The 23,016-nt window shown below is 38.4% G+C and overlaps 1 protein-coding gene across 2 annotated transcripts in view; it reads left to right on the top strand.

Moving 5' to 3' along the window:
- HCFC2 (host cell factor C2) overlaps positions 1-23,016 on the top strand; it is a 32,002-nt gene that overhangs the window by 2,611 nt on the left and 6,375 nt on the right. The window contains exons 2-15 of one of the 2 annotated variants that reach the window (XM_007438447.3): positions 253-401; positions 1,245-1,405; positions 2,145-2,353; positions 3,362-3,446; positions 6,631-6,734; positions 8,606-8,794; positions 9,539-9,724; positions 12,062-12,108; positions 13,123-13,240; positions 16,662-16,841; positions 18,484-18,554; positions 19,331-19,471; positions 20,859-21,044; positions 21,808-22,093. In XM_007438447.3, coding sequence (XP_007438509.1) covers positions 253-401; positions 1,245-1,405; positions 2,145-2,353; positions 3,362-3,446; positions 6,631-6,734; positions 8,606-8,794; positions 9,539-9,724; positions 12,062-12,108; positions 13,123-13,240; positions 16,662-16,841; positions 18,484-18,554; positions 19,331-19,471; positions 20,859-21,044; positions 21,808-22,093 — 2,112 coding nt within the window. The remainder of the gene's footprint in view (positions 1-252; positions 402-1,244; positions 1,406-2,144; positions 2,354-3,361; positions 3,447-6,630; positions 6,735-8,605; positions 8,795-9,538; positions 9,725-12,061; positions 12,109-13,122; positions 13,241-16,661; positions 16,842-18,483; positions 18,555-19,330; positions 19,472-20,858; positions 21,045-21,807; positions 22,094-23,016) is intronic. The other variant, XM_088141100.1, reaches the window with a different exon arrangement.

Raw genomic sequence — 23,016 nt, 5'->3', positions numbered from 1 at the left:
TCTTGGGACTGACTGGAAAGTAAAGAATTAACCAATGAGTCATGTTTTCACTTTCTAGACAAAGAAAGGCATACATTTTTATTTGAGAATGCAAGGTTTAAAATCTATTTAAAATTAATGAATATTAAAACCCCATTGTTAAATTGAGGGATTCCATGTTTAAATTCTTGTTTTGATTTCTTGTTTAGTAGTAGTATCAGGCTCATACTATTAATTCTGACCTATGGCCTTTTAATGTGTGTTTTGCTCCAGCCACAAACCAGTGGTTTCTTCCTGCTGTTAGAGGAGATATTCCACCAGGTTGTGCAGCCCATGGATTTGTCTGTGATGGTACCAGAATATTAGTATTTGGAGGAATGGTTGAATATGGAAGATATAGTAATGATTTGTATGAATTACAGGTATGGGTAATTTTCACAATTACTTAACTAGGTTGAGAATCCTGGGGTCATTTAATAAATTATATTCTTAGTGGGTGTCTATATTGTACTTAATAAAATTGGAAGAGATTGGTGAGCCAGTTTGGTATAGTAGTCAAGATACAAGGCTAGAAACTAGGAGACTATGAGTTCTAGTCCCGCCTTAAGTATAAAGCCAACTGGGTGACCTTGGGTTGGTCACTCTTAGTCCTAGGAAGGAGGCAAGGGCAAACCACTTCCAAAATCTTGCCAGCTGCAGGGACTTGCCCAGGCAGTCACCAGGAGTCAACCCTGACTTGAAGGCATCTCCCCCCCCCCCCGCAAAAAAGGAATGCATATTGCTTATAATGTGTGCTTGATGCATGGAAACAATGTATAGTTCTCCTGCCCATATGTATCCATAGCACCAGACTGACTTGGGATTTCCTTTGAAATAACTTTTGCCAAATAGAATCCCAGTTTATGGAAGATAAAATAAGCAAATCTTTATCTTCTGGATTCTGAAATGGCATCCATAGATCACAGTACACTCCCCAACACCAAGCCCTCTACCTTACTTTTTTATTATTTTTAACGGAAATGTGAAAGCTAACCTGCTGGAAATGAAAGAACCAGCCTCCATGATAACCTTTATTTCCATCAGGGCCTCTGGTCCTCACATAGGTTCTAGAAGCATTTTTAGAAAATTGACTGACTGAAGCCCAGTGCTTTGCTTGCCTTCTGGTGGATGAGAGTTTGGTGGCTGGCACCCACAATAGCAGCAATGTTGTAATTTTTAAACAATTTTGCTCACATTTCTCAACATGCTTTTATTTTAACTTCAAGGCAAGTCGATGGCTGTGGAAAAAAATGAGACCTCAGCCCCCTTCAGCAGGTTTGCCTCCATGCCCTCGCCTTGGCCATAGCTTCTCTCTGTATGGCAACAAGTGTTACTTATTTGGTGGACTGGCAAATGAGAGCGAAGACTCAAACAATAACATTCCCAGGTATGCTGATGAGTTTAGAACAGAATATTTAGTATGGTTTGTTTCTCACGTTTCGATAGCTGTATGGTAATAGCAGTTAGAATGTACATAGTGGGCCTATTTAGTGTTGAAACCTATTTGCAATTATTAATATCAAGGAAGATTAGCAATCAGCTGTTAAACTCTGATGATCCTTAAATTCAGAAATATGAAATACTAATACTCAAGCTTGATACTTGAAAATAACAACAAAAATATGCATATTAGTAGCATTTGGAGCAGTTTATATTAAAATTATCTTAAATGTATAATGAGATATGGTTTGATGGTTTTCATTAATTGATAAAAAGTTTAAAGCTAATCAGTGACATTTCAAAACCCTTAGTTTTACTTTAGCATCTTAAGTTGCAATATTTGTACATATTTCAGTTTGAGAGGTTCATTTATTATTTAGCCTGTAGCCCATATTAACATAAAAGTGGGTGTTCTACCCCATCCCTTTTATAACTGGCAACCCAAAGTCATAGTGAATAAAAATGTTTTACAATGCTTCAGGAAGACATACTTTTGGCAAATCTCCAGGAGAGGAAAATTCTATTTTTTTTTCTTTTTGAAATCTGTTTTTACAAATGTTTATTATACCCTTTGCAAAAAAGCATTGTTGTAAAAACCTAGGGACTGCATTGACAAGCTGAAGTTTCTTTATGGTAGTACTTTCTATGGTAAAATTGACATTTTCTGTCTTTCTAACCCATATTAGATATTTAAATGATTTCTATGAATTGGAGCTACAGCATGGATCTGGAGTCATAGGCTGGACTATTCCAGTGACCAGAGGAGTTTTGCCATCTCCCAGAGAATCTCACACAGCTGTTATATACTGTAGAAAAGACTTGGGAAATCCAAAAATGTTTGTATTCGGAGGGATGTCTGGTTGTCGGCTTAATGACCTTTGGGAGCTTGATATAGGTGAGTGCAGTTGCAAGTAAAATTGTGCTTTTTAAAAAAATGTTTAATTTTTTTTAAAAATATACTAAGGAATGATTAATTCTGAAGGATTCGTAGTGTGATGGGAAAGTGTACATCAATTTTAAAGTTATTGTTAAGCTTCAACTCTACCTTAATGCTATTTCTTACAGTACACAGCAAAACAAGCAGTTTTGCTCTAATGGATAATTGTAGCCAGTCCTTAGACTCATGAAAAGTAGATATATGATGCCACTTTTTAAAAAAAATCAGTTTGTTGCATTAACTTTTAATACTGATAACACAACAAATGTTTTTTAAGAAACTGTACTGATTTTTCAAAAGTATGTCAAAATATTCATTGTTTCTCTGGCAGTAATTGTTTAAAAACAAAATAGCCTTGATTAAAAGTTTTGAGAGATGGCTTTGTCTTTTAATGCTTGTTATGCAAATATAATAATCATTGGTAGGGTACCACAGACTCTAGAATTAAAGGTGGATAATAGTGGCACTGGTGTTATGGGGAATGTACCATTTCCAAAGCTTGCTAGCATTGACATGAACAAGTTGCCCAGGAAAGTCAGTATTGCTCAAAGATCCTCTTTGAGGGATGAAATGCAAGTGCAAAACTAATGGTTGCAATTTTTGTTTTTATTTTGCTTGGCTATAATCTTCCATAAAACTTTATATTTGGAACTTTGATCCTGAAAAGTCTAAGGAAGATTACCAGTTTTCAAAGCACGTAGCACTGAAAGATAGAGTTCCACCATTTAAAATACTACCTTCTAAGGTAGCCACTGTAGACTTTGTTGGTGGGTATGTATTTGTGCATATTGTAACTAACCTTTTGTGCCTACAAATGTACTTTTCAACAATAACCCTCCTTAGCATCTGTCTGTACATGACAAATTTCCTGAAATCTGAAAAATGATATCTTATGAGAGTGTCCTACATAAGTGTTCATGAAATTAATTCCTTCTATATGCTTTCTCTGTTTTTTTTCCTTAATAGAGACAATGACTTGGTCGAAACCAGAAACTAAAGGGACAGTGCCACTTCCCCGTAGTCTCCATACAGCCAGTGTAATAGGAAACAAGTATGTCTGTTGTTAAAAGCTCACCTATAGAAAGGTACACCTAGTAGGAGACTGTTACTCTAGTGTTTGAATTTAGGGATCCTGCTTGTATGTGAAATGCAGTGAGCTTCAGCCCTGTGAGAAGCTTGTATACAGATTAGGGGATCTAACTATAGACCTCCAAGAAACCGAAATGGATTTCTTAAACATATGGTTTTTATTTGGGGACATATAATCCTCTGCGCATGACCTGAAATTTAATCAGAAAGCCCATGGCGTCTTTTAGAAAGGAAAAGAAAAAGACAAAGAGCTTTGAACATAGGGAAAGGCGTACTTTTGCATTGATGATAATATATGTTGTTGCATTAGGAGGGGGAAAAGACTTTATAGCATGAAGTAGCATAAGAGAGTAATGCTAATGTCATATTTCTAGAAGTTGCTATTTAATAACCAATTCACATGGTTGTTTAAGATGTAGCAGGATTATTCATGATAAATAAGAACTTGCAGTTGATTGCTATCATTGATAATACTGCTTTTTTATAACATATATCGTGTTTTCTAGCCCTATTATCTCATTGGAGATTGGGGTTATACAATGTAGCACATATTCCTGTGTCCTTTTAAGCCCATCCCCTAAGCCTACACTTTTTGGCCATTACATTTCTATGCATATTTCATATCTAAGTTTGAGTCATGTGATCTGCATATCACCCCTGCTAGTGTGATGCTCAATATGTATATAAAACTCAGAGGAGCTCAGAAACGGGATAGATGGAATATTTGTTTCTCTACAATCACTGTGCATCAGGTGTTGCTAGAAATCTGACTAGGACTCAGGACAAGGATATTTGCCTCTGAACTCCACTAGTGCACTGGACACCAAATACATGTATTCTGTAAGGTAAACATCCTACATTGTGCACTTTTATTTATTTGATTTATATAGAGTCAATTGTGTGAGATGGGCAGCTTACAAAGATTAAAACACAGAAAACCATATTTAACCCCCAGTGTCCAAGGGTAAACAATAGCCCACTCACCAACACCCCCCCAATCAATAACAACAGAGCTGATCTACCCATTTGACCCAAATGCCTGGGAAACAGCCAGGTCTTCAGTGCCTTGTGAAAAGCTGACAGGGTTGTGTCCATCCAAATCTCCAGGGGGATACTGTTCCACAAGGCAGGTGCTGCCACTGAGAAGGCATGGCTCCAGGATCCAGCAAGATTATATTGTCTGATAAAAGGGACTCAGAGCATGCCCCCTCTACTAGATCTGGTGGGCCGAACAGAAACAGTGGGAGAAAGGTGATCCCCAAGAAGCCTGTCCCTATGCCCTAAGAGCTTTATGGGTAATAACCAGTATCTTGAATCACACCCAGGAGCCTACTGAGAGCCAGTACTGCTTGCGGAGCCATGGTGTTTTGGGGGCATAATGAGACATACCAAGAACTACCTGTGCTGCTGCATTCTGGACCAGCTGCAGCTTCTAAGTGCTCTTCAAGGGTTAGAAGCATGTTATATCTAGAATCTACATCTACAGCGTGTTATAGTAATCTGGACAGGAGGTGACTAATGGATGGGTCACCATGAGTGAGGCCTCCAGGTCCAGGAATGAGTACAACTGGTACACAAGATGAAGCTGTATAAAAGCCTCCCTGGCCATAGTTGCCATCTGCTGTTTGAACAGGAGCCAAGAGTCCCGGAAGACTCCCAATCTTCTTCTTTTTTGGATATATTTATTATATGAATAACATCTTCTTATGCGAAACTTCCAAACAAGTGATTAACTGTATTGCTACAGAATCAAATGCCCTCCTATCATCTACTAGATCCTTGTTTTTTACATTCATCGGATATAATCCCTTCTTGTCACCCACTGATAACTGAAGAATGTTGTTTAATTTAAATATGTATAATGATTGTGCTATGTGTGGGAATGTATCTAATGATCTAATGTATTAATGATACATTCTTAGATTTAGTAATAGGTAATAACCAGTGTAATAGGTAATAACCTGTGACCACAGATATTATGATTGTGTGTTATGATGTGTATGTGTGCCTTCAAATCAGCCTTGACTACAAGTCTCTGCAGTTTTCTTGACATTTTTGGATGTGGTTTACCCTTGCCTTCTTCCTAGGTTTGAGAGAGAGTGACTGGCCCAAAATCCCCCAGCTGGCTCCATGCCTAAGACAGGACTAGAACTCACAGTTTCATTTCCCACGCTTTTAACCACTACACCAAATTAACTTTCTACTATGATGTAGTTATATACAAAGATGGTGGACTGTGGAATTCAGCCACCTTGTGAGGGAAATTCTGCACTATCTCTATGTTATCATGTTCTTCATTAGTATGGCCTAATAGTTTTAAGACTGACTTGTTGCTAGAGACAATCAGATTTTAAAACAGTTTGTACTACCATTCATTTAAAAAAAAAAAAGATTTTCTGTGTGGAAAACAAGGATGATAAGAAAACAAGGGGAAGATAGTGTTTGGACCTCCCTCTACAAAAAATCCTGAATGAAACAGTGATTTCATACTTTGAAAAACATTGTTTGAAAGCATGTGAGTTCTTCTTTCAGAAATAGGTAGTTAGCCCAGCATGATTCTGTTATACTCTATTGTCCAAATACTGTGGTGTTTTAATGTATGTTTTTATAGTTATTCATGCTTATGGCACTATCCTGCTAAGTTACAATGTGATATTTGTTTTAAGTTTAGTGTGTTGAACCTAGCCATTGTGGCTTATAAGCCATGATTTATGGCTCAACATATTCATAATTTAAACAAATCATGGCTGAATAAGCTAAGGATTAATGAAATTTATGAAGCCAGTTGCAATTGTTCTGTTCTTTTAAAATTAAGGCATAATGAGATTAAATTAATACTGCATTATTTAATTGCAGCTTCTAAAGCAACTGTAATAATCAGTTATGTGTTTAATACCTTTGTTAAAATCTAGCAGGCAAAGACAGTCCACTGCCAGTATTACTGGCTCTTACTTAATTTATTTGAATGTGTCTCAATGTATGGCTTGGGAGGATTGGAGGAATGGAAAAGGGAATTAAGCTCAAGTTCTAGCTGGGAAATAGTTTGTGTGTAGCTTGTATGGAGAAATAAAGCTCAGAAATTAATGGTGCTTATGTCTACCCTCGTTCTGTTCCTGTCTTCACCCTCCATTTCCTTATATTTGCAGAATGTACATTTTTGGTGGATGGATCCCACAGAGTACAGATGAGAACCTCCCTTCTCAAGATGGGGAGTGGAAATGTACTGGCTCATTTTCTTACTTAAATTTAGGTTAGTATACTTCATTGTTGTCATTTTACAGCAGTGTTTCTCAACCTTGGCCACTTGAAGAAGTGTGGACTTCAACTCCCAGAATTCCCCAGCCAACATGTTGGCTGGAGAATTCTGGGAGCTGAAGTCCACACATCTTCAAGTGGCCAAGGTTGAGAAACACTGCTTTACAGAGTAACCCTGCATACAACCTATGTCAGCATGGGACATAATCTGCTATCACTTTTCTGCATTGTGCATAGCAGAGATTCCACTATATTGGATAACCTTCAGACAACAGATTTCTACAAATAATATGGTGTGTCCTTAAAATAACACTAGGAAGTTGTAACCAGGGTTAAACCAATGCATTTTACTTATATTACTTAATTTTATATTAAGCAGCTATCGCTCTGTTGCTGTGTTATCAGAGGCAGCTACAGGGAAGAGGGCAAGGGAGTGGTTGTGAATCTAGTTTGCCTATCAGACCCCACAAGGCAGGCTACAAGTTTACAACCCACATCCCTTTGGGTGAGAGATGGCTTTCTTACATGTATATTCTCAAAGTCCAATTTTCCAAGCTCTGTCCTCTGCTGGAGATAGAAGAGGGTTGGTCCTTTTGAAACAAAAGCAGAAGTTGGCAATAGTCTGTGGAGCCCAGCTGGCAAAGAGTGGGATTCTTCATCTCTCCTGCAGACTCTGAATGACACGTGAGACCCCAAGAAGCTGGGGAGGTCCAGGGAATTGAAGCAGGAGAAAATATTCTTCAGGTCATTGCAGTTTCTGTAGAAACAGATAAAATGCTTAGCCAAGAATTAGCATTAGGTTTATGATTTCTGTTTGCTGTGTTATGGTGAGTCTAAGTCTCTCTCTGGCTCTGTATACAGGTTAGGAAATAGGGTGTTTGGTTCCAGCCTTAATGTATATCTCAAATTATGTTTATGAAGCTAATCTTCTTGTGATCCGTAGTACTTCTTGTGTGATCCATAATATTATGGGCACAGAACTTTCCGTTTGTAGCAGACTAGTGTCATCTTGTGGTCTTTTTAGAGCATTGTGTTTTCTTTTGGATTTTGTTCTTTTTAACAAGTTGCCAGCAGTGGTATATGATGATATGTGCAGCTTTGTAATTTATCTTCTTCAAAATTGAATGCTTGCATTTTAATACTTAAAAGGTATGGTTTCTTACATTGTCTCTTTTCTTTTAATAAAGGTTGTGTTTATATCTCCTGTGATATTGATGTATCTCCCAAAATGGGGAAAGAAGGGGTGAAGCGTCTAGTCATTGTCCTCTTATGACACACTGCCAGGAGGTGGCATTAATGAAATGATTTCCATGTTTTGCATGTTCACCTTTTAATTGCCAGAAAGGCAGCACAGGGTGTGAGAACTCTGTCCAATTTAATATATGTGCTGCTAAAGCAAGCAGGGAGAGTCCATATGCGGGGGAGGGGGAGGGGGAGGGGGGAGGGAGGATGACAGGTGAAGTACCTTTGGGAAGTTAGCTGGTGGCATCAGGAACTACTGAACCCCAAAGTAGGAGTCAGGGCCAAGGTGTGAAGACTCAGAAGGCTTCTAGGAAAACAGGCTTTGAGGACTGCCCAAAGAATGTACTTGAAAGGATGGATATCAGATTTTCTTTGTTGGAGGTATAAAACCTTTGAGAGTTCTTTGAACCATATGATATGGTCCTGTGATTATTTGGTACTTTTTGGGAATACTATTTTGATGTGTAGGATTTTCTGGTTTATTTTGTATCCTGCCTCCAATGAACAGTGGTAAGAATGAACTTGCTCATTATGAGTTAGTGTGTATTAAGCAGTCAGTGTAGAGTTAATTTTTGCTAATAATGCAGTCAAATATTAATTTATTTTTCTTTAAATTGTTATCAGATACTACAGAATGGATAAATCTAATCCCAGATTGCCAAGAAGATAAAAACAATTTGTTACCAGGTCCAAGAGCTGGCCACTGCGCAGTCATTGTTGGCTCTCGCTTGTATATATGGAGCGGCAGAGATGGATACAGGAAAGCTTGGAACAATCAAGTTTGCTGCAAAGATCTTTGGTATCTAGATACAGGTAAATGGGCTACCTAATACTTTCTGATAACATTATTGATGGTGATAAAAACCTAGGTAAAATTAAATGTATTTGACTTTCTGGCTTTGAAACTTTAAAAAATCAGTTACATAATAGAAATATGCAAGAATTGCTTTGCTCTGGGCCTCCATACTTAGGCTGCATTTGCACAATCCACTGAAGCATGGTTAGCTTGTGGTTAGTGTGTTCTGAGAACCCAGGCAGTTAAGTTAGTTCAGTAAATAATGATTCACTTAGCCATGGATTTGTACATTGTCTGAACACAATTCTGGGCTTGGTTCAATTCTAACATTTCTGCCTTGTAGTTTGAAAAATTAAGAGAATACTATATGCCTGCATATCTTCACCCCTTCCTTCCCAGCTTGCTTACTTGAGCAAACCATAGTTTTCTTTATCAAAACTGGGCAAACAAATGATAGTGAGGAATTTCACGTCTGTGCGTTCAGGTATTGGGAGGGAATCCCTGGGGGAATTCTGGGAATTGAAATCCACACAACTTAAAGTTGCTGAGATCAAGAAACACTGTCTTAGAGCTTTTGATGTCAGATAGGTTTGGATTATCTTTAGAACGTTAATGTTCCTTCTCCTCATCTGAGAGCTTGCTAGAATAAAAACTTTTTTCTGTAGCACACTGTGTATATAATTATTTTATTAGAAAATTTTAGATTTCCTTTAAAAAGACTTATATTTTATTGTAATTGGAATGTACTCTTCTCCTTTAAGAGAAACCACCAGCACCATCACAGGTACAACTAATCAGAGCTACAACTAATTCATTTCAAGTTAAATGGGATGAAGTTCCTACTGTTGAAGGATACCTTCTTCAACTAAATTTAGATACGCCAACACCTGTTGCAGCTGAAATACCCATTACTGTGGCACCTGAGCCACGATCGCCGTGTGTGCAAGGTAAAGTAGCACATTTTCCAAAATAAAAGCAAGTTTATAAGTTACATGAGTAAAATAATTGCAGGATTTTCTTTCTTTTATAGCAGGGGTGGACAGCTACCCAAAATTATACCATCAAATGTTGATGACAACTGCAGCAAAAAAAGTAAAACAAATTTTTTTCTTTTCAGTAGGAAAAACTGGTGCTCAAGCGCTTTTTATGCGTCTTTTTAAGGTTTAGCTTTCCGAGAAAGATTTAGAAACCCTAATACCCCTAAAAATAGTAACAACCCAGAAGTCACTATCCCCATTCATAACAGCAATCCTTTTTTAAAAAAATTAAGGGGGAAAGAAGTGGATGTTTTATCCATAAAGGTGCCTATCTTTGTTTTAATGCCTGCATGTGTTAATGTTAGGGTATTTTAGAAATATGGTCGTTTTTCCTGTAGCCCCCAAATCTCTCTAGGGCTGAAATGAAAGTCTAGCAACAACTGAGCAATGCTATCCTGTGTTGGGTTAGGCATTGGGGGAGGCAACACATGGATCCATATTCAGAAATCAAGAATTCTTCTGATTTATGGTTTTGATGATTAGACAGGATAGATTATAGAAAAGAGTAATATGTAACTTTAGAGAGAGAGGTTAAAATATATTTGTACTTATAACTGCTGTGAAAAATATTGGAAGCCACTTTATATCTTTTCTATTTTTCTTCATTTTTTGCTTTTCTTGCCCTTTTTGTTTTTATTATTTTTCTTTTTTCTTCCTTTATATTAGTTTGTATTAGCTTTTATCTTCTTGTTTAGAAGCTTTAATAAAAATTATATTAAGAAAAGAAATCAAGAATTCTTGCTCATAGTCTGAGGCATGCTAAGAGGTATCAGTCATTTCAGAAGTCAAAGCAAAACTGAACCTGGGTCCTAGTCTGATGAAATTCCAGAAGGTAATAGCAAAATAATGAAATAAAAGTAAGAGAACAAAGAAGTAGTACAACAGAGGCTTTAAAAAAAAAAAAAAGATGATGCTTCCAGCAATCTGCTGCTGCTTGTTCTTATGGCAAAGCTAAGCCAGCCAGCAATGAACTGCTCCCAAATGGTTTTGTACTGAGGGCTGTAGTTATCAGGACTGTGCACTTCTAGAAGGTGCTCAGAGCATAGAGGAGTACAAATGTAGTACCTGTATAAAGCAGCCATACCTTTTCCCATGGGAAAGAGACACAGGTTACTTTTGTACTCCAAGGTGCTTCAAAATACCCTTGAATTTCAAATCAAAAGAGTTGCAGAGCTATAATAGCTATGAGCCCTACCTCACAAAGCTTGTGCTCATCAAGTCTGATCTAGCTGCATAGCAGGGCTACCAGATCTGGACTGTAAAAATTTATATGACTACTAGATGGTACAACAAACTTTTGGTATTTCTTTGCTGCCATTGAACATCTATCTGCACTTTTGTAGTTCAGACATGGTGGCCATACTCTTGAGTGTATCTTATTCTCAAGACACTGTTGTTCTAATAGAATGCTGTGATGGTTCTTTGCCTGGCACTGTTCATGTGGGTTAGGTGGCAGTACCAGTAAGTCTGAATTACAGTTTCCTGGAGTGTCTGTTGTTATTTGGGATTGATTCTGGCCCAGACTCTGTTCTAGGATGTTGCTTATCTGTTGGAGGTGGCTCCATGTAATCACCTAACCTATCTTCTTCAGATCAGACTATAGTAAGCAAAACACAAAGTGATATAAGCACCCAATTGGTCTTGCAAAGTTTCATTTTATGGTGTACCTTTCAAATGTCAGAGGAGTCCCACAACAAACCACAAGATTTCAAGGATGGGAAGAAAACATCATGCAGATCTTTGAAGCAACCTGAACCTATTGATTCTGAACAGTACTCTTTCTCAAAGAAACTTAAGCCAGAAGTGCAAATCTTTAAAAATGTTGTTTGAGCCTCAGATCAACCCATCATATACATTAAAAAAATCATAATTGATTAAGCTCCATGTTTTCTGAGATGACTAATTTCTTCTGAATCATCAGTCCTCATTCCACGATTGGGGTTGGCTGATTGTTACTGGCAGAAGATTAAAAAATGAAGGCAAAATGGAATTGTTCCCCTCCTCTTTTAAAAATTCACCTGAGACCAAAACTTCCTGCTCCTGATTGGTTATTTAGAGTTAGAGCTTCACAGGCTTTGCTGAATTCTGCCCACTATCTAGATGGGTTAACTCATTCATCTCAGAATCTGTGGGAGTATCTTCTCTCCTTTCACTACAGATCATTTGTACATTTACATGGAAGAGGATTCCTTTTTTTTTTTTTTTGGCAGCAAATTCTACAACTAATGAATATTGTCCTTCTTCTAGGAACTAAACTGGATCTCCACTCCCAAACCCTCAGTGCCTCAAGCAATGTAAGTTAATACTGTGAAGAGTATTGCTAGGAATTGCCCAAGTAATATGAATATGTGCTCAAAAATTGTAGTTTAGTTGGTCTATATGATTTAGTTGCTCTACAAAACCCTTATTACCTAATAGCTGTTTTAAAGCCCGAATTCTAATTTTGCCCAGTCAAAACTCCCCAGGGCTGACTCACACGTACCAACTGCTTCCAAAAGAATAACTAACATGCAAAAGTTATACACCCAGGAAACCAGCAGTATGGTGATACCACTGATGCTGGTACCCAACCAACCAACCCACCACACCTATCTTTCCACTGCTTTCCTAACCAACCCACAGATCCAATAGAGGCATCTCCTGGTAGGGCAAGCCTATGCTCCCATCCTAAAGGCTCTCTAACTCTTGTTCTTTCACCCCAAGTGAGGACCTGCCTCAAGCCTCTTTGTAACCCACCCAAAGTAGCATCTAACCCAGGCTTGCCATCAGACCCACTGGAGAGATACTAGGCCCCTGGACCCAGTTCCTAGATGGATTTTCTAAAGGGGTCTCTATATCATCATTACACTACATCGCTGCCATGTTAAAAATACAATTCAGTGACAACTTTTAGAGTGGATTTGGAAGCCCAGTCCAAGGCTTTTTGAGGTTATAGGTTGCATATCCTGCTTTTGTGCTGGGAGCATTTCCCCCTACACACAGCAGCATGTGGAAGAAAGTAGTAACAGGAGCTAGCTTTCATTTGATTAGGGGCCAAAGTTCCCCTTTTCTGTGTGAACCAATTAGAATTCTCCTTCAGCAGAATGAGCAGCAGAGCTCTTGTTGAATCCCCCTCTCAAAAAAATTTCAGCTGTTAGTTCCTATATAGACTATAAATTATATGGAAACTACTTTATTACAAATGAGGCAAAAGAGTCATAAAGCTGTTGCTTTCCAACCTGGAGCAGAAATAGAGGATTCCTTAGATGCTGACCGCCATAAACATAGCTGTTATTACAAAGAAATTGGTGCTTGTCCTCCCTGTCTAGGTGCAAATTTCCATTTCAGAGGCTAAAGCAAAGATTCCAGAAACTGAAAATGCGAAGAAAAACCATTCCGTTTCCAAAGAGTCCAATGCCCCTTTATGTTTGCCTGCTAGCACTTTAGGTAAGCAGCACTAAGTTGAAACTTATTTGTCAGATGTTGTTCCAGATATATGTGGGACAGGAATGGATGTTAATGTTTTGATTTTTACTAATGACCTATTTTTGATGGTCACACAGTCAGCCAGATGTTTAGACTGGATTTGGCATTTTTATCCACCTATCAAGTCCTTCCCAAGGACCTGGGATAGGTAGATGTTTTTGTTTGATGGTGTTAAAGGTATCGTCGCAAGATATAAGCTGTTCCAAGTAAAGCTGCCATTTGCAATTGACTGATGGTGATTTTGTCAATGTCAATGGTCTTCAAGTGGTACTCCAGATGTTTTGGGATTGCACCTAAGGCACCTATAACTATTGGTACTATCTTTGCTTTCTTTTGCTACAGTTGTTCTATTTCTATTTGCAGGTCTTTGTATTTTGTGATTTTCTCCAGTTCTTTCTCTTCTATTCTGCTGTCTCCAGGTATTGTGGTGTCTACTATCCAGACTTTTTTGTCTTTCTTATCAACAGTTGTCTGGGGTGTTACATGGCAGGTGCTTGTCTGTTTGAATTCTAAAGTCCCAAAGCACTTTAGCGTCTTCATTTTCTATTATTTTGTCTGTTTTGTGGTCCCACCAGTTCTTGCTTGCAGGCAAATGGTATTTCTTGCAGATATTCCAAAGCACCATTGTTGCTACTTTGTCATGCCGTTGTTTGTAGACAGTCTGTGCGATCTTCTTGTAGCAGCTAACTAGGTGGTCCACTGTTTCTTCAGCTTCTTTGCAGAGGCAGCATTTGCTGACTGTTGCTGACTTCTCAGTTCTGGTTTTATATGCATTTGTTCTTAAGACTTGGTCTTGTGCAGCCAGAATTAGCCCCTCTGTCTCTTTCTTCAACTTTCCTGCTCTTAGCCATTGCCAAGTCTTGTTACCTGATTTTCCTGCTACATTTTTTGTGTACTGGATGTGCAATACTTCGCCTTGCCATGTCTCTTTTCTATTCTTCACTTGGTCTTTCTGGTAGGCTAGTTTGGTCTCTTCAGTATTCAGTAAGCCTTCATTGTGTACTAGCTTCAGTGCAGCTTCTTTACTGTCCTTCAGATAGTCTTCCAATGCCCTTTTTTCTTCTTCAACTATCTGGTGTACTTGCAACATTCCACGCCCACCAATGCTCCTTGGTAAGTAGAGTCTGTCAACATCGCTGCGTGGATGAAGGGCATGATTCATTGTTGTTATTTTTCTGGTCTTCCTATCCAAGGCTTCTAGTTCAGCTTCAGTCCAGTCCACTATTCCAGTTGTGTATCTAATGACTGGAATTGTCCATGTGTTAATTGCCTTGATGGCATTTCCTCCACTGAGTTTGGACTTTAAGATCTTCTTCACTCTCATAATGTATTCACTACTAACCTTCTTCAGTGTGCTTGATGTTGTCAGCTTGAAGGATGCCCAGGTATTTGTAGTGATCTTCATCTAGACTCTTCAAGTTATTTTCATAGGGCATCTTGATTCCTTCAGTTTTCACTATTTTTCCCCTGTTGATGGTAAGGGTGGCACATTTGTCCAGTCCAAACTCCCTTGCAATATCTTGGCTGTATATTCAGGCAGTGTTGAGCAGTGATTCTATTTCAGATAGTGTTTTTCCATACAGCTTCAGATCGTCCATGTAAAGGATAGCCTGGCAGATGTTTTTGATGTTTGATAGCCATGGCTTGACTTGTTCAGTATCGTTGACAGGGGAATCTTACCTGGAAGCAGACTGGCAACCACTGCAGCTTGTGGAGCATAGGTGTCACATGGGCATACCAAGTTATGTCCATCACTGCCTGCACTGCTGCGTTCTAGACAAACTGAAGGTTCCAAGTGGTTTTCAGGGGCAGCTGCATGTACAATGCATTGCAGTAGTCAAGCTTTGAAGTGACTAGGGCATGAATGACCACCTGAAGGGCCTCCCAATCAGGAAGGGGCACCACGGATCAGGAAGGGGCACCACTGATGTACCAGATGGAGCTAAGCAAAGGCCCTCTTGGCCATAGCTGCCGCCTGTTCTTTAAGCAGGAGCTGTAAGTTCAAGAGGACCCCCAAATTGCTCACCACTCTTGAGTGGGGAAGTACTATCCCATCCAAGAGTATGGATGGAAAGTCCTTAGATCCAGGGGGTCCTAATATTCATAGCCACTCAGTCTTGGTAGGATTGAGTTGGAGTTGGTTCCTCCCTATCCAGGCTGATGCAACCTCATGGCACTGGGACAGAATTTTGACAAGCTTGGGGTTGAAAGATATAATTGGGTATCATCAGCATATTGATGATCCTGAGCCCCAAACTGACAGATGACCTCACCCAGCAGCTTCATGTAAATGTTAAACAGGAGGGGAGAAAGCATTGAACCCTGCAGCACCCTACATAAGAGGAGCTTAGGGGATGACCTCTCCCCCAACATTGACTGAGATCAGCAATGAAGAAAACATGAAAAACACCATAAAATGGTGCCCGCAATTCCCAACCCCTGCAGACTGGTCCAGAGGGATACTGTGGTCAATGGTATCAAAGGTCAGTGAGAGATCTAAGAGCACTAGGATGGATGTACCACCTTAATCTGGGTCTAGATAATGAATGTCAACCATGGCTGAGCTGAGAAGCAGTATTTACAAGATGGTTTGCAGAGGATGTTGCTGGGTTTCCTCTTGCTGTGAGGACCATAGCATTCCTAAACTGTGATAAATGAGAGATCTTTCCAAGATAATTTTTTAAAATCCTTGCTTTGATTAGACAGAACAAAAGTATATCGGAGACCTTGATAGGAGTTACCTATATTATTAAGATCTGCTTAGGATCACTGGTAGTGACAGCTTTGCTGATCCTGGCTATTTTCAGACACCATCTCCTTTATGTAGGATACATGGCAAATTATTTTTGAATTTCAGAAATGGGCTTTGGTTACAAAAAGCCAATGCTTATAAATTTTTTAAAAGCAACCCCCCCCCCCTTCCCTCTCCAAATTACTTTCAGACAAGCAAACTTATTAGGCATGCTGAAGCTCTTTGATGAGGACTGATCTACAGTTTCTGCAGATTTAAGTGGTCAAGTAAGATATACTATTCTAAATTGCAGCTGAAGGTTCACATTTTTGAATGATTCCCTCTGTTTCAAACACATACTCTCTCCTCAATGGAAAAAAACGAGCCTACCAGAGAAAGACCTGTAGAGAGACATTCTCTTTGAGTTGTTGTTTTTAATAGTTTTTGAAATACATTTAATGTGAGTAAACATTCAAAAATGGCATCTTCTACAGCCTGAAGAGCTAAAAGCCATGGTTATAAGCCAGTCTGCTGCATGGATATTCCAGCTACATCTGAAGGAAAAGTATTTCTGTAGAAAACAAAAATGTATTATTTTTGTCTTGAGATCATCTTGCATATGTGATGGACTTTTGCTTTCCCTCCTTTCAGGTCCTCAGATGTCAGCAAATCTAAATGAATTACTTGACCTTGATTCAAGAACTTCCCAATTAGATACATCTACGTCTGGCATAGCCTCCGCCCCACAAAATATAGTAACTCAGCAGGCTGTTAGAACCAACTCATCAAACGGGGCAGTTGCGAAAGATGAAACTTCCTTATTACCAACAGGTAGTTCAAATGTGGAAGTTTGAGTGCTTCACATTTTGTATTTTGAATCTTAGATATCTAAGATAATCATATTCATTATGGGTTTTTCATGATTACTATAGAGTTCCATTTCTTGAACAGCATCAAGATGTATATATCTAAGATTTTTAACCAAGATGTGAATAGGTCTTTTAACACATGCAGGCGGTGCCTTTGCTTGAATCAATAAACGATTTATTAACCTTCATTTCATTCAGACTGAGAAAAGATGGTTGCCAGCTTTATACTAAGCCAGGCCATTAAACCAACTTTCAATTGTGGATGAACATTCTGCTTTATTTTGAAGCAGATATCCATAATTTTGAAGTTTGGATGGAATGGAAAACGATGGTGAATAGAACAGTTTTGAATTTTTCAGTACGTCTGCAGGTATAAAGGTTTGTTCATGCACTGGATTATGAAGAAAACTATGATCAAATGAGTTTTCTAAGATGAAAATTAGCCAATCTGCTCCAAAGGTAGATGAGGACCTTTTAGGCCAATCTGATACCATAAGACTGTCTTTTAGTTTGCCTTTTCTTTAACCAGATGGTCTGTCTTTATTTTGAGATCTCTCTGTGGGAACTATTTAGTTCTGGGTGTAATAATTTTGTTCGGCCTTCCCCTTACTGTTCTTTTGTGTCTTATGCTTTTTTTTTAAAAAAAATAGAATGTTAGATTTCTCATGGTTTTGTTCTCAGCTGGTAACAATAGGTAATTTGGATTGAATGCTGATATCCTTTTTTTTTTTTACAATTTTTTTTGTAACTTCCAATACATATACACTATATGAAATTATGTTGTATGGACGAAGTGTTTATGGTATACATAAACTGTATATGTATTGGAGTTTACATATACTGTATATGTATTGGAGGTTTTTTGTAACCTCCAGTACATATACAGTATCTGAAATTAACATGTATGGACAAATGATATTTAAGTTACAAATAACTATTTTAAGAGGCTGCATTTTTTTAAATCAATGGTGGAGATTTTTTGTATATGAGCTTAATTTTTTGTTTCCATATATTTGGTTTCTATTTTGAATGAAGTTAGTCTATAAATGTTTAAAATTCTAATTAAGCTGCTTGTGCCTACAATTATAATTTAAAGTGTTCACAAACTCTGCATAGCTGAACAATATTATTAAGCATATCAATATTCATTTTGTCATTTATTTTTAGTATATTCCAGGAATGGTAACCTTTTCAGGGGAAGGAACATGACTTTTTTAAAAAAAAGACTGGAATGTGATGAGATATGGACAATATCTTGCAGAAGATATCACATGAAAATGTCAGAAACCTGTAGAATTTGTGATTTTGCTAGTCTTTGACTATTTTTTTAAATGGAGTTATATTTATTTAATTTTGCATGGTCTAAATTGAATTCAGATTATTTTTTCATTCAGCCTATATTTATCTGTTCTTGATAGTCATGCATCACAGGCAGTTTGTCAATTGCTTTCCAAATAAAAAAGTCAGCATTCTGATTTCTGCACATAGTACACAATTTTATGAAACTTTATCTCTGAAAGACATTTCAACCATAGCTGTTGATGGATTTCTTTTCAAAAGTTTTTGTACCTAAAGTAAGAGAATTTCACATGTGTTTCTCCTAGTTAAAGAGTCTCCAGTGCCCTCAACTAGAGTCACAGTTATTAACCCACTTGATTCAGCTGTACAGTCAACTGTAAGTACATGACACATTTTGAGTAGCAGATACTGCCAATAAGACTTATCACACTTGTTCACCTACGTTTTTGTTACATCTACAAGGAGGTGGCAAAGAATACAGACTGGGGGAGAAGGAATAGGGCATCCTCTCCCTTTTCTGATTAGGATGGAAATCAGAAAAGGCATAAATCCATCCTAGGCATAAATACACTGCAAGACAAGAGAAACCTCCAGATGTAAACTTTTGCATTTTTCACTAGGAGTATATGTTCTGTCACTTTCTGTGAAAAAGACTTTAATGAAAGAGGGAAACCTGTTTTCCTTAATTTTGAAATACTAATAGAATGATCAGTATTTGTTGGTGGAAACTGAGGTGGTTGGGTCATTTGCAAACTTGTCAGCTTTTATTCAGCATGTGATTTAATTGCTCATTCTATAAAATGTATTAACTCAACCTAGCACTGGCAGCTATGACATCAAATTAATTTCAGCAGCTATCTTGGCTTTTCTGCAGCACAGTGTTATGCTACAGTGTTTCTTAGATGGCTGTTATAAGTGCTTTGGTGACTTGAAATACGTTGAATAAATGCTAAATGACATACATAGTACTGTTGCATATGTATAGTATGTTGAGATCGGCTCTCTCCTGCTAACATTGGCAGGGCTGTCACTATGGGATGGGGGAAAAGTTCTAATTTCTTCCACATTCAGGTCTCCAACATTGGATTGTCCATTAGACTGTTGATGAGGAGAAAGTCTATACTTTAATAACACCTGCTCTTTGAATCATAGAAAACTTCACCACCAAAGCAGAATGCAAGAATGAGAACACAAGAGCGAAGGTGGTATGATGTTGGCATTTTTCAAAGCAACACTGCGTTAGTGAGCCAGTTTTATTTGCTGCAAGAAGAAAAGGCTATGCTTTCTAGCAAGGTTTGTTGGATTTGCCTATTAAATAGTAACAACAAAATTAAGGTAGGGACATAATTGGATCTTGGAAGGTTTAGATGAAGGAATTAACAGCTTATGTAAAGAACTAAACGAACTTGGGCTTATTTGTTGTTCCCAGCCCTTTGCCATTCTGGCTGTTGTGGTTTTGGGATTGTTATATTTATTGTTACAACTACAGCGGTACCTCTACTTACGAACTTAATCCGTTCCGTGACTCTGATCGCAAGTCGAGTTGGTCGCAAGTCGAGGTAAATTTTCCCATAAGGTTCAATGTAAATACGGTTAATCCGTTCCGCCCTCCGAATTTGGTCGCACCCTGAAGCAAATTTTCCCATAAGATTCAATGTAATTACCGTTAATCCGTTCTGGCGTCCGCAGACCACGTGTCAGGGGTGGGAAAGCGCCGGCGGGGTGGCAAAAAGCCCGCACGTCAGGGGTGGAAAAGCACCCGCACACCACACGGCGGGGCGGCAAAATGCCCACGCGTCAGGGGCGGAAAAGTGCCCGCGCACGGCGGGGCGGCAAAACGCCCACTCACCGCGCGTCAGGGGCAGAAAAGCGCCCACGCGCCGCACGTCGGGCACGGCAAAACACCCGCGCACCGCGCGGCGGGGCAGAAAAATGCCCGCGGACCACGTGTCGGGACAGAAAAATGGCCGCGGACCACGTGTCAGGGTGGAAAAATGGCCGTACCTCGAGGCGGAGTTTGCACATCGAGGTAAATTTTGGGAGCTGGAGCTGGTCGTATCTCGAAAATTTCGTAAGTAGGGGCGTTCATAAGTAGAGGTACCACTGTAGTTCCTTTCTGTCACCAGTTAATTTTAAGATCCTTTCCTTTTTGAATTTGGGCACCCAATTTTTCCAAGACAGAGAGTTGCATTGGCTTTTAGCATGCCAAGAATCACTCTCCAAAAAATAGTGGGCAGTGCTAATAAAAACCTAAATTCAATGTCATTTATCTTGATTAACATTAGATATCATTAATGTGACTATGCTCCAATCATGTGTTTAACATATTCAGTTTTATAACACCTTTTATATATTTATGGGAACCCCAACCAAGGTGTTCAGGGGCATGGTTAGCATTCGGGCTTTGTGTTGCGTACTTTGATCATTGGATAGCGTTCCGAAATTAAGCACGCGTAAGTCTCATTTGCCAGGGTGGGCGAGATTGTATCATATGTTCCATTCTCCCATTCGTAACGGTGGATCTTAAAAGCATTCAGAGCTGTTTTTGCTTAATAGGTGGCTGTGCTGGAAAGGTCTTCCTTAATAGGAAATTTAATCTAGAGCATACTAGAGTCTTTAGGATCTGTGTTTAAAAAAGCAAATGAATATTTTATTTGTCTTCATGTTTGTTTATTTTTAGGGAGACAGTATAGATATTCCAAATGACAGTGTACTTAAGAAACAGGATCTCGCTCCTGGCACTTTATACAGGTTCAGGGTTGCTGCAATTAATGGATGTGGTGTAGGGCCCTTCAGCAAAGTCAGTGAATTTAAGACTTGCATCCCTGGATTTCCTGGAGCACCTTCAATTGTGAAAATTAGCAAGGTAATCCATCCATCCTCCCTCCCTCCCTCCCTCTGTGTGTATGTAAACCTGAACAGGAGATTTTAACATTTATAGAAGTTTCATGGAAACTTTGAAAAAGCCAGCAAAGGTAAAATACAACTAAATAAAAATATTACTTTGAGAAAAGCAAGCAATTTTGAGTTGACAAAAAGGAGAATCTGAGTGGACATTAGACCTTTGATGCAAGGGTTAACAATATTCATTCTTAGTGGGAAAATTTTGCTGTTAAGTCTCAGGTTAGATGTTTAAGCAACCTTGGTCAAGATGTAATTTTTCTTAATTTTTATTTTCAGATCTAGATCCTTAGATGTATATAGTATATTATAATAACTACCTTACAGGATTACTAGAGATATAACTCGAATACTCAAGTAAAATCTCATTATCTTAGGTAGAAACATATCTATTTTGAAGGACATTATTTAATTCCAGATTGGCATATCATGTAGAGCCTGTTTTATTTAGCCATGTTTTATTGAATAAACCATAGGTTGCTCTGTTCACAGATTACAGTAAGTCAGAAACACAGTACATTTGCAGACTTGATCTGAGTTTTCACAACTTGTTAAGCCAGAAATCACCAAGCCACATTATGGCTTAGTACAGCGTATGAACTGGCTAGTGTTTCTGAGTTTTTTCGCTCAGTATTGAGCAACTTTAACTAATCTGCACATACCTGAAATTAGAGAACAAAATTACAGTTTTCTCTCTAGAATTGTAAAGTGAGTCTTCTCTTCCTTAGAGTGCAGACTGTATTCATCTTTCATGGGAGCCTCCAGTTTCACCTTCAGGAAATATCTTGGAATATTCAGCCTATTTGGCAATAAGAACCACCCAACTCCACGAAAATCCTAATCAACTTATGTTCATGAAAATCTATTGTGGCCTTAAGACCTCATGTACAGTGACTGCTGCCCAGCTTGCAAATGCTCATGTTGATCACACGTCCAAGCCTGCCATAGTGTTCAGGATCTCAGCCAAGAATGAGAGGGGATATGGACCGGCCACACAGGTTCGATGGCTCCAAGGTAAAATGAATGATTTCATCAAATCTTTCTCAGTAATATGTGGAAACTTATTTTTCAGGAATATATTTGACAAATTTTCAAATTTAGCCACTACTATATATTGTAGCTTTAGGAGTCTTGACAAACTTTCTTTATTCAGATAATTAACCAACAGAAGCAGGTTGCTATAGACATCAAATAAGTCTACATTAAGACTCCATGTAGCAAGTCTGCTAATACAGCTTGCAGGTGGGGGCAGTTGTGTCTCTTTGACTACCAGCAGTTGCCTCCACTCCTTCAGGGATTTCTAGAGATTCATACGTAGCACACCGCAATAACTTACTTGGAGAACACCTGTCTATCAACAGTGGACTACTCCTTGTGAAAAAACTTCTTAACTGCTCTATAGAAGAATGAGATCATCTACACACTGCTTCTTAGGGCTCGAGAACACCTTCTTCATGAGGAAAGATTATAGCTGTATTTTAGCCTGGAGTAATGATAGGCAATGGGAGACATGACAAAAGTGTATAAACTATATATGTTTAAGTATGAGTTGAGTAAAGAAATACTTCTTTTTATCATTCATTAACCGCTTTATATTTAGTTTTAATGGATGCACTTGAGGTAGTATTGACATTTATGTAGATGATAATAATGAGATAAATAATGAGTAGCCTTTCACCCTTTCTCTTGGGGTTCAGGAGTATCCATTAAAACTAAAAGCAGGGAGATTCAGGAATGATAAAAAGAAGTATTTCTTTACTCTGCACATTTTTAAGCTATACAATTTGCTGCCATTAGAACTGACAATAGCCATCAGTGTGGGTGGTTTTAAAAGTAGATTGCATTAACAGTAGCTACTAGTATTTATGTTTATATGTTACATCCAATATCACAGACAGCATGCCTTGAATGCTGACTGCTAGAAAGTGACAGTGGCA

Source organism: Python bivittatus, unplaced genomic scaffold (genome assembly GCF_059951505.1).
Source record: "Python bivittatus isolate LINGU-HERP-01145 unplaced genomic scaffold, Pbiv_v1 ctg000330_np1212, whole genome shotgun sequence".
NCBI classification, from domain to species: domain Eukaryota; kingdom Metazoa; phylum Chordata; class Lepidosauria; order Squamata; family Pythonidae; genus Python; species Python bivittatus.
Note: the sequence above shows the minus strand (reverse complement) of the source record. Positions and strands in the feature narration are given on the sequence as shown.